The sequence below is a fragment of the Anolis sagrei genome, chromosome 8 (assembly GCF_037176765.1).
Source record: "Anolis sagrei isolate rAnoSag1 chromosome 8, rAnoSag1.mat, whole genome shotgun sequence".
Taxonomy (NCBI): domain Eukaryota; kingdom Metazoa; phylum Chordata; class Lepidosauria; order Squamata; family Dactyloidae; genus Anolis; species Anolis sagrei.
Genome location: NC_090028.1, coordinates 23,255,139 through 23,266,773, shown reverse-complemented (window position 1 = coordinate 23,266,773; position 11,635 = coordinate 23,255,139). Strand labels below are relative to the sequence as shown.

Sequence of the window (11,635 nt, the reverse complement as noted above, 5' to 3'; positions counted from 1 at the left end):
ATCTGTCTGTCTGTCTGTCTATCAGTCTATTGGTTTATTTATTTTTCATCTTTCCAGGCTTATCTATCTATCTATCTATCTATCAGTCTATTGGTTGATCTGTTTTTCATATGCCTGGTCTGATCTATCATCTATCTGACTTTCAGCCTGACCAAGCAGAGATCAATCTATCTCTATCTGTCTATCTAGTGTCTGTCTCTCTGTCTGATCTATCTATCTAATCTCTGTGTATCTATCTAACCTCCTCCTCTCCTCTCTCTATTCTTCCCTCTGCCTCTCCCCTTGCAGGCCCACACAGTGTTTCCAAGACACCCCTTTTTGAAAAAGATGCAGAGAGAAAGAAAGAAAGAGAGAGAGAGAGAGAGAGAGAAAGAAAGAAAGAAAGAGAGAGAGAAAGAAAGAAAGAGAGAAAGAAAGAGAGAAAAAGAGAGAGAGAGAGAGAGAGAAAGAAAGAGAGAAAGAAAGAAAGAGAGAAAGAAAGAAAGAAAGAAAGGGAGAAAGAAAGAAAGAAAGAAAGAGAAAGAGAGAGAGAGAGAGAGAAAGAGAGCAAGAAAGAAAGAGAGAAAGAGAGAGAGAAAGAGAGCAAGAAAGAAAGAGAGAAAGAAAGAAAGAGAGAAAGAAAGAGAGAAAGAGAGAGAGAGAGAGAAAGAAAGAGAGAAAGAAAGAGAGAGAGAGAGAGAGAGAAAGAGAGAGAGAGAGAGAGAGAGAGAAAGAAAGAAAAGGCAAGGCGGCGCATGGCCTCATCCCACAGAAATCCTGGCAATGCTGCCCAGAACAGAGAAGAAAGAGCTGGGGAGGGAGTGGGCGGTTGCGAGGAAAAGACCAACTTGCTTCCAGGAGAGGGGTTGGTGGGGGGGGAGAGATACTTCCCACCATTAGCATCATTCTCATTCTTATATTTCACAAGTAGATGAGAGAAGGAGCAGAGAAGAGAGAAAGAGAGAGAGAGAGAAGCCTGTTCTCTTCCTCCTTTGCAAGGAGCTAGGCCAAGTCCTTTGCAGTGAAGGAAGGGGTTAATCTGGATTTGCTCACTCAGTGGGTGACAGATCACTTGAGTGTGACCAACTGCAGCCGCAGGAGGAGGAGGAGGAGGCTGCAGCCTGATGATCAGCCTTCTCTTTTTCTCCTTCCTTCCTTCCATCCACACCCACTTCTTTCCCTTTGGATCTGGACCCCACATCTGCTCCGACCTGTCTAGATCTTCTGCAGGAATAAGCCACCGTGGATGATTGTCTCCTTGTTCTGATCTGAGGGTGTTTTGCAACAAAAGCTCCACCAAACCAGGCTGCACATTGCCTCCTTTCTTTTCCTCTTCCGCCCTTTCTCTTGCCTTCCTTGTCTTCTTGGCACCTGGCCTCCCAGGGAGAAGAAGCTCCTTCTTCAAGGCACCATGGCCACCAAAATCGACAAAGAGGCCTGTCGAGAAGCCTACAACCTGGTCCGGGATGACAGCACAGAGGCCAATTGGTAAGGCCAAGCCTTCTTACCTTGTTTCATTTTGGGTCATTGGAAAAGGAAGGGGGTGAAGGAATGAATGAAGGAATGAATGGATGGATGATGCAAAGAAGGTGCTTTGGAGGACAAGGGTCCACGGTTGCAGGATCAGCATCGGCACGCCCCTCAACACAAGGCGCTTTGGGAATGCCTTTGCATGGCATTGTTTGAGAAGGACATCGAGGAGTGACCAGTGGCCCACCCAGTAGCCCCAGATGGGCTTTTAGTAGCCTAATAAGGGTGGGTAGAATTGGTGATCCCACCAGGCCAGGCAAAGAGATTTGGCTGCCCGAAGCACTGGAGAAAAGGCTTTCTTCCCATCTGCCCAAAGTCAAGGGGCATCATTGTTATTATTATTATTATTATTATTATTCCATTGATTATATTATATTTTATAGTACTTATATTATATATTAATTATACTATTATACTATTATATTTGTTTATTTATTTTATTTATTATATTATACATAAATTATTTATTATATTATTATATTTAATTATACCCAGCTTTCCTCTCGGGAAATCAAAGAGAATGAAAATGCTTAGGGTTTGGATTATTCTATTTATTTTTTGCATTATTTTAATTATGTTATTGTTATAGTTATAATATTATATGTATTATAATTTATTTATTTATTTACGACATTTATATGCCGCCCTTCTCACCCCGAAGGGGACTCAGAGCAGCTTACAAGGTATATATATACATACAATATATTATTAACATAGTACAATATCAGTTTTATCAGTTTATACTGTAATATTATTAGTAATATTACATGTAATATAAATATATAGTTATAATATCATATTATTATTAGTAGTATTGTATTGCATTACATTACAATATTATAAATATTATATGTATATACAATATATTATATATTATAATTATAATAATTATTCTAGTATATTTATTATATTTTATTATTATATTTATTCCATTATGTTTGTTGTATTATATTATTATATTTATTACTATATTAATTATATTACTTATTATATCAATTACATTATCATATTTATTATCATATTTGTTTTATTTATTCTTATTATATGTATTATATTCATTATTATATTACTTATGCTACTATATTACTATTATATTTATTATAGTACTTAAGTTATATTTTATATTTATGACATTTTTGTATTTATTATTATATTTGTTTTATTTGTTTCATTTATTATATTATATTTATTATATATTATATAATATTTTATAGTACTTGTATTATATATTAATTATACCATTATACTATTATATTTGCTTTTTATTTTATTTATTATGCATATATTATTTATTATATTATTATATTTAATTATACCCAGCTTTCCTCTCGGGAAATCAAAGAGAATCAAAGTGCTTAGGATTTGGATTATTCTATTTATTTTTTTGAATGCAAGGTATTTTTCCCCCGGGCTATACAATTATATTATTATATTTATTATTATATTTGTTTTATTGATTGTTCACATTTATTCATATCCAGCTTTCCTCTCTTAAAGGAGAATCAAAGTGCTTAGGGTTTAGGGTTTGATTATTATGTTACGTATATTCATTATATTAGTTAATTATTTTATTATACTTATTGTAGTCTTATTTTTATTATACTATATTACGGTATTATGTAGTATTATATTATATTTATTAATTATTATATTTATTTATATCCAGCTTTCCTCTCTTAAAGGAGAATCAAAGTGCTTAGGGTTTAGGGTTTGATTATTATGTTAAGTATTATTTTATTATATTTATTGTAGTCTTATTTTTATTATACTACTAGCTTGGGGACCCGGCGCTGCCCGGGTTAGAGAAAGTGGGTAATGGCAGTTCTGTATGCCAAGTTTGGTCGTTATTGGTCATTGGCTGACAGTTGCATTGTTTTCAGGAAGTGAGTGAAGGTACTTGAAGTCCCATCACCCATGGTCCATCCTCCTTCAAACTGCAGCAAGATGTAGAGTGGGTCATGGGGGCTCTATGTGCTAAGTTTGGTCTTGATCAGTCATTGGATGAGGGTGGCAGGGGTTTCAGTAAGAGTGAAGGTGCTGCATGTCCCATCATCCAAAGTCCATCCTCCTTCAAACTGCAGCAGGATGTAGATAGGGTCATGGGGGCTCTGTGTGCCAAGTTTGGTCTTGATCAGTCATTGGTTCAGGGTTGCAGTTGTTTCAGTAAGTGAGTGAAGGTACTGCAAGTCCCATCATCCATGGTCAACCCTCCTCCAAACTGCAGCAGGATGTAGAGTGGGTCATGGGGGCTCTGTGTGCCAATTTGGTCATTATTGGTCATTGGATGAGGGTCGCAGTGGTTTCAGTAAGTGAGTAAAGATACTGCAAGTCCCGTCATGCATGGGCCATCCCCCTTAGAACTGCATCAGGATGTAGAGGGGGGCATGAGTACTCTGTGTGTCAAGTTTGGGCCTGGTCTGTGATTTGTAGGGGCTACAATGTTCTGTGGGAAGTGAATTGGGTAAAGGTACTGCAAATCACATCATTAGTGGCCCATCCTGCCCCGAACCGCACCAGGTTTTAAAGTGGGCCATTGGGCCTCTGTGTGCCAAGTTTGGTCCTGATCTGTCATTGGTGTGGGCCACAGTGCTCTAAGGTAGTGAGTTCAAGTACTGCAAGTCCCGTCATCCATGGTCCATCCTCGCTCAAACTGCACCAGGATGTTGAGTGGGTATTGCGGGGGGCGGGTCTGTGTGCCAGGTTTGGTCTTGTTCTGTCATTGTTGGGGGCCACAAGGTGTTTTGGACTTCAACTCCAACCATTTCTGACAGACTCAGGCCCCTTTCCTGTTCCCTTTGCTGCTTCAGAATGTTCAGGATGGCCAATCAGAGACCATATGCAAATAGCACCACAGTGGCAGCCAATCGGAATCTTGGAACTTTCAGGCTGGCCAATCAGAGACCATATGCAAATAACACCACAGTGGCAGCCAATCGGAAAGCTGGCACATACTCCTCCCACCGCACCGCCACACTTTTGTCCTCCGCATACAAACTTTGACTTTTATTATATGTATAGATTACATTATTATATTTATTGTATTCTTATTTTTATTATATTATATTATATTATATTATATTATATTATATTATATTATATTATGATATATTTATTATATTATTTATTTTATTATTATATTTATTAATTATTATATATATTTATATCCAGCTTTCTGCTTTTAACTCAAAGTGGTCAGGGTTTTGTTTGTAAATTTGGTTTAGGTTGCAAATTATATGGTTTTATTTCATTTTTATTTTATTTTTGCATGCAAGGCTTTGATTAAACAGGCACTGGCGACACATCCCTGCCCTCTCTGGCAGTTAAAAATAATATGGCAAGCAAGAGTAAGTGAAAGAACAAATGGCAGGCGACACACAAAATGACTTGCCCGAGGCGGCCGCCTCACTCCATGCCTGCCTGCCTGACGGAAAAAGCCGGCTTGGTAATCCTTCCTGTGGCTTTTACTATGTCCATTGTGACAGTGAGCAAGCATTTGTGTGTTAAGAGAAATGGCTCATGCACATAGACACACACACAGGTCCTATCTAGCCCGTTTGAGGAATACGAGGCAGTTCACTGCCATTCAAACTAGATTATAATGAGTATACACTGACCATATAATATAGTTTTTTGTGTGTTTCAGAAGCGACGAGAGAAACTGCGAGTAGTTTCAAACTGCATCATATGATAATGTAGATGGGGCCTGAGAGTGCAATCCATGCAATTTGACGCCACTTAATAATAATAATAATAATAATAATAATAATAATAATAACTTTATTTATACCCCGCCACCATCTCCCCAAGGGACTCGGAGCGGCTTACATGAGGCCAAGCCCAACAGTACATCAATAAACAAAAACAATAAATACAATACAATGAATATAAATCACATATAAACAATAACCAATAAACAGTAACACACAAGGATTTAAAAACCTATGGCCGGGCCAAATGTGACAGTTTAAAAATTAAACTAGCTCAATGCTATTGAATCATGGGATTTGTAGTTTCGCGTTCTCAAGCATAGAGTGTTGGTGCCTCACCAAACTACAAATCCCACAATTCCATAACCATGGCATTTAAAGCGGTGCCATACTGCATTCACACTAGAGTGTAGATGCAAGCTAAAATCTGGCCAGGGTGGTCCATGGCTTGGTCACCTCCAGATTGGACTACTGCAATGCACTCTACATGGGGCTGCCCTTGAAAACGGTTCAGAAATTCCAACTGGTCCAATAGTCGGTGGCCAGGTTATTAACTGGTGCTCCTTACAGAGAGAGGTCAACCCTCCTGTTTAAGGAGCTCCATTTTCCGGTCCCAATTCAAGGTGCAGGTGCTCATCTACAAAGCCCTAAACGGTTTGGAACCCGCCTACCTGCGTGACCGCATCTCCATATATGAACCCACATGATCCCTTCGATCATCTGGAGAAGCCCTGCTCACAATCCCACCTGCGTTGCAAGCGCATTTGGTGGGGACGAGGGACAGGGCCTTCTCTGTGGTGGCCCCCTGACTCTGGAACTCTCTCCCCAAGGACATCAGACAAGCCCCAACGTTGGCAGTATAAATAAAGTTAATAATAATAATAAATAAAACAATCCATGCTTCAAGAATGCATTCCAATCTATACAAAGACACTCCTGGTGTCACACTGTTTTCTTGCTTTACTTCCTACCAATTGAAAGTATCCCCTTCCCAAAGAAAATGTATCTTATCAACTTCACTTTGCTTCGGTTACTTTGTGATCTCTTTGGTCTTTGGTCTTGTTTGTCTCTTGCTTTCCATTGAATGGTTTCCCCGTCTCTTTCCAAGGGTCACATTCAAGTACGACGGAGCCACCATCGTCCCCGGGCACCACGGAGTGGATTATGAGGAATTCACCCGGGAATGCACAGGTGAGGCCCTGGCTTCCTTTTGGGGATGGTGGTGGTGGTGATGATGGGGATGATGTCACTGCTGCAGGCTGACACCAAAGAGGGGCGGAAGTGGAGGCCTGGCCTGCAAAAGAGAGCTTCCTGGTTCCCAATGATGCATGCCTCCTCTTTTGGGATGGTTTAGGGATCTGGTTTTCTCGTGATCTCACCCAGTCTGGGACTGGAATGATCTCATCTGGTTAATCCTCCTTTTGTCTAACCTTCCCACTCAAACAGGGGAAGAGCTGCCTCCTCCTTCCCAAGCAAAGCAGGGAAGTTGTTCTCCCTCCACTCTTCCCTTCCTTCCCTTTCTCTCCCTCCTTCTCTCCCTCTCCCTTTCTCCATTCCTTCTTGCTTTGTTGGTTCTCTCCCTCTCTCCATTCCTTCCTTTCTCCCTCCTTTTCTCCCTCCCTCCCTCCCTCTCTTCTTTTTTCTCCCTCCCTTCTTTCTTTCTTTCTTTTCCTCCCTCAACCCCTTCCTTTTTTCTCTCTTCTTTTCTTCCTTCCTCTTTTTCTTTCTTTCTTTCAGTCCTTCCTTCCCTCATTTCCATTCCTTCCTTTTTCCTTCCTTCCTTCCTTCCTTCCTTCCTTCCTTCCTTCCTTCCTTCCTTCTTCACTCCCCTTTTTACTCCCTCTCTCCTTTTCTTTTTTCTCCCTCCCTCCCTCCCTCCCTCCCTCCCTGCCTTGCTTTTTTATCCCTTCTTTTCTTCTTCCCTCTTTTCTTTCTTTCATTCCCTTCTCCTGCCTTCCTTCCTTCTTTCTTTCTTTCCTTTTTTGTCTCCTTCCTTCCTCCCCTCCCTCCCTGCCTTGCTTTTTTTTCTCCCTTTTTTCTTCTTCCCTCTTTCTTTCTTTCATTCCCTTCTCCCACCTTCCTTCTTTCTTTCCTTCCTTTTTTGTCTCCTTTTCTTCTTTCCCTTTTTCTTCCTCCATCCCTTCTTGTTTTCCTTCCTTCTTTTCCTCCCTTCCTTTTCTCCCTTCTTTTCTTCCTCCCTTTTCTTTCATTCTTTTTTTCTTTCCTTCCTTCCCTCACCTCCATTCCTTCCTTGATTTCTTCCATCCTTCCTCCCTCTTTTCTTTCTTTGCTTCATTCCTTCCTTCCTTCCTCACTCCCTCCATTCCTTGCTTTTTCTCTCTCCCTTCTTTTCCTCCTCCCTCTTTTCTTTTTTTCATTCCCTTCTCCAGTCTTCTTTCTTTCCTTCCCCTTTTCCTTCTGTTTTGTCTCCTTCTCTTCCTTCTTTTCCTCTTTCTCCTTCCTTCCCTTCTTGTTTTCCTTCCCTCCTTTCCTCCCTCCATTCCTTTATTTTTTCTCCCTCTCTTCTTACTTTCATTCCCTTCTCCTGCCTGCCTTCTTCTTTCTTTCTCTCCTTCCTTCCTTTCCTTTTGTCTCTCTTTCACCATCTCCTTTCCTTTTTTTCTCCCTCTGTTCCCTTTTCCCTTCCCCCCTTTTCCCTCCCTCCCTTCTCTCCTTCTTTCCTTTTGTTCTTCCTTCCTTCCCCTCCTTCCTTTCTGCACTCTCTTTTTCAAGGTCATTGTTATCCGGCTTCAAGTTTTCTCCAACTTCGGGCTGCCTTGTGTTTGCGTTTTGGCCCACAGCTTTGGAGAACAGGGTTCAAACCCCTGCTTGGCCGTGGCAAGCTCAAGTCACACTCTCTCAACCTCTGAGGAAGGCAAAGGCCTGCTCCCTCTGAACAAATCTTGCCATACCATGATAGGTTTGCCTTTGAGTCTCCATAAGATGGAAACGAGGTGAAGGCACATGGCAATGACAGTGAGGCAAGCCTATCTCTTAGTTTTCTTGGCACTTGGCCTTCCTCTGAGGCTGAGAGAGTGCAACTTGCCCAAGGTCTTTTGACTCTTCTCTTTGTGATAGTAAGCAATAGTAAAAGGCAGAAGGTACCCGAGAATGAAAAGAAAGGAAGCCAGGCACAGCAGTCTAATTGCCTTTGATTAATTGCCCCCCAAAATGCTGAAGGGGTGGCCCTTCAGAAAACCCCAAGCTTGGCCATTTCATGAGGAAGAACTTCCTGACTGTGAGAGCCGTTCAGCAGTGGAACTCTCTGCCCCGGAGTGTGGTGGAGGCTCCTTCTTTGGAAGCTTTTAAACAGAGGCTGGATGGCCATCTGTCAGGGGTGATTTGAATGCAATATTCCTGCTTCTTGGCAGGGGGGTGGACTGGATGGCCCATGAGGTCTCTTCCAACTCTTTGATTCTATGATGACATTGCTAATGGAAGGTTTTATCCAAAGCCATAAACCATGCTGGCTGGAGGATTCTAGGAATTCTAGTCCCTAAAGTACATTTACCAACTTTGGCCACTATAAGAAAGGCCCATTCCTGGATATCCAGCAGCTGATGAACTTCTAGACATCCATTGTTTGTAGAGGCAAGGGTAAAAGTTTGTCATGACTTCATTGTTATGAAATCATGGGAGTTGTAGTTTGGCGAGGCACCAGCACTCTTTGGCAGGCAGGAATAAGGACCTAGTAGAACGATAATTCCAATGTCTCCATTGTCAGTCAATCTTTATGATGGTCCAAAGATCCATTGCATTTAGCCATTGCATTTAAAATAGCGTCAAAGTGCATCAAGTCTGCCATGTGGATGCAGCCAGAGTGGAAGGGGGGGGGGGAGCAGAAGTGATGATTTACTCTGGATTAATCCGCATTGGGCTGGGGGTTGGACTCAATGGCTCATCAAATCCCTTCCAACTCTATAACTCTCCAACACTATGGAGTCTTGCCCAGCCTATCTGTTTTCTTGCAGCCTTATAAAATCCGCTTCATCTGGAAATCTACAAATCATAGAATCATAGAATCAAAGAGTTGGAAGAGACCTCATGGGCCATCCAGTCCAACCCCCTGCCAAGAAGCAGGAATACTGCATTCAAATCACTCCTGACAGATTGCCATCCAACCTCTGTTTAAAAGCTTCCAAAGAAGGAGCCTCCACCAGAGTCCAGGGCAGAGAGTTCCACTGCTGAACAGCTCTCACAGGAAGTTCTTCCTCATGTTCAGATGGAATCTCCTCTCTTGTAGTTTGAAGTCCATGTTCCGCATCCTAGTCTCCAAGGAAGCAGAAAACAAGCTTGCTCCCTCCTCCCTGTGGCTTCCTCTCACATATTTATACATGGCTATCAAATCTCCTCTCAGCCTTCTCTTCTTCTGACTAAACATGCCCAGCTCCTTAAGCCACTCCTCATAGGGCTTGTTCTCCGGACCCTTGATCATTTTAGTCACCCTCCTCTGGACACATTCCAGCTTGTCAATATCTCTCTTGAATTGTGGTGCCCAGAATTGGACACAATATTCCAGGTGTGGTCTAATCAAAGTGGAATAGAGGGGTAGCATGACTTCCCTGGACCTAGACACTAGGCTACTACTGATGCAGGCCAAAATCCCATTGGCTTTTTTTGCTGCCACATCACATTGTTGGCTCATGTTTAACTTGTTGTCCACGAGGACTCCAAGATCTTTTTCACACGTACTGCTCTCGAGCCAGGCATCATTGTGCCCCATTCTGTATCTTTGCATTTCGTTTTTCCTGCCAAAGTGGAGTATCTTGCATTTGTCACTGTTGAACTTCATTTTGTTAGTTTTGGCCCATCTCTCTAATCTGTCAAGATCGTTTTGAATCCTGCTCCTGTCCTCTGGAGTATTGGCTATCCCTCCCAATTTGGTGTCGTATGCAAACTTGATGATCCTGCCCTCTAACCCTTCATGTAAGTCATTAATAAAGATGTTGAACAGGACCGGGCCCAGGACGGAACCCTGCGGCACTCCGTTCGTCACTTCTTTCCAAGATGAAGAGGAAGCATTGATGAGCACCCTCTGGGTTTGTCCATTTAACCAATTACAGATCCACTTCATCGTAGTTTTGTCTAGCCCACAATGGACTAGTTTGTTTGCCAGAAGGTTGTGGGGGACCTTGTCGAAGGCCTTACTGAAATCCAGGTGTCACAAATTGACATCAAAAACTCTTGCTCTCTCATAGGCCACACAGCATGGTCTATTGCTCGGGAAAACATGTTTGTGTGTGTATGTTCAACCTTAGAGGAAATTCCCCTCCCTTGCTGATTATTGCACAGTTTCCTATCCGACTTCCTCTATCTATTTGCAGAGGCTAAGGGTGCATCTGTCTGCACTGTAGCGTGGGTACTACTCAATACCACTTGAGCTGCCACAGTTCAGTGCTATGGAATATTGTGAGGATAGGTCTACACTGCCATACAGTCCAAATTCTGAATCTAGGTTATCTGGGCCTGGTCCTGTTCAACATCTTTATTAATGACTCCGATGAAGGGCTAGAAAGCATGATTATCAAGTTTGCAGACGACACCAAATTGGGAGGGATAGCCAATACTCCAGAGGACAGGAGCAGGATTCAAAACGATCCTGACAGAGTAGAGAAATGGGCCAAAACTAAGCCAATGGGATTTTGGCCTGCATCAATAGGAGCATAGTGTCTAGATCTAGGGAAGTCATGCTACCCCTCTATTCCGCCTTCGTTAGACCACACCTGGAATATTGTGTCCAATTCTGGGCACCACAATTCAAGAGAGATATTGACAAACTGGAATGTGTCCAGAGGAGGGCAACTAAAATGATCAAGCGTCTGGAGAACCAGCCCTATGAGGAGCGGCTTAAGGAGCTGAGCATGTTTAGCATGGAGAAGAGAAGGCTGAGAGGAGATATGATAGCCATGTATAAATATGTGAGAGGAAGTCACAGGAAGGAGGGAGCAACAGGCATGTAGCCGGGGGGGGGGGGGGAAGCTTGAGGGGCTTCAGCAGCGTTTGGGCTACATGTTCATGGCGCTCACTATAACCTGCAATGTCAGTGGAGTGCCTTTGGAGGCTTCTCAGCACTTGGGACTAGAGCAGTGGTTCTCAACCCGGAGGTCGCGACCCCCAAAGGGGTCATTTGGCCATTTCGGAGGGGTCGTGAGGCCACCTCCTTTGGCCCCCAAGACTTTGGCCCCCGTCCCTCAAGACTTTCAAATCATGCGAGAGCCAGGCGAGGGCTCCTTCGCATGAGGCCTGGCCTCTCGCAAAGCCTCCCTTGTCTGCCTCGCGCCCTCAAAAATAATTTTATGGTTGGGGGTCACCACAACATGAGGAACCATATTTAGGAGTCACGGTGTTAGAAAGGTTGAGAACCACTGAGCTAGAGCCTATTTGTGGAGGCCAGAGGCTATCTGTGTAAATGGATACCT

At 42.7% G+C, this 11,635-nt stretch overlaps 1 protein-coding gene across 1 annotated transcript in view; it reads left to right on the top strand.

The window, feature by feature from the left end:
* Positions 1–896: 896 nt before the first annotated feature.
* Positions 897–11,635, top strand: part of COTL1 (coactosin like F-actin binding protein 1) — a 28,523-nt gene continuing 17,784 nt past the window's right edge. Inside the window, exons 1-2 of the mRNA XM_060788047.2 lie at positions 897–1,467; positions 6,325–6,407. Coding sequence (XP_060644030.1) covers positions 1,391–1,467; positions 6,325–6,407 — 160 coding nt within the window. The 5' untranslated portion in view covers positions 897–1,390. The remainder of the gene's footprint in view (positions 1,468–6,324; positions 6,408–11,635) is intronic.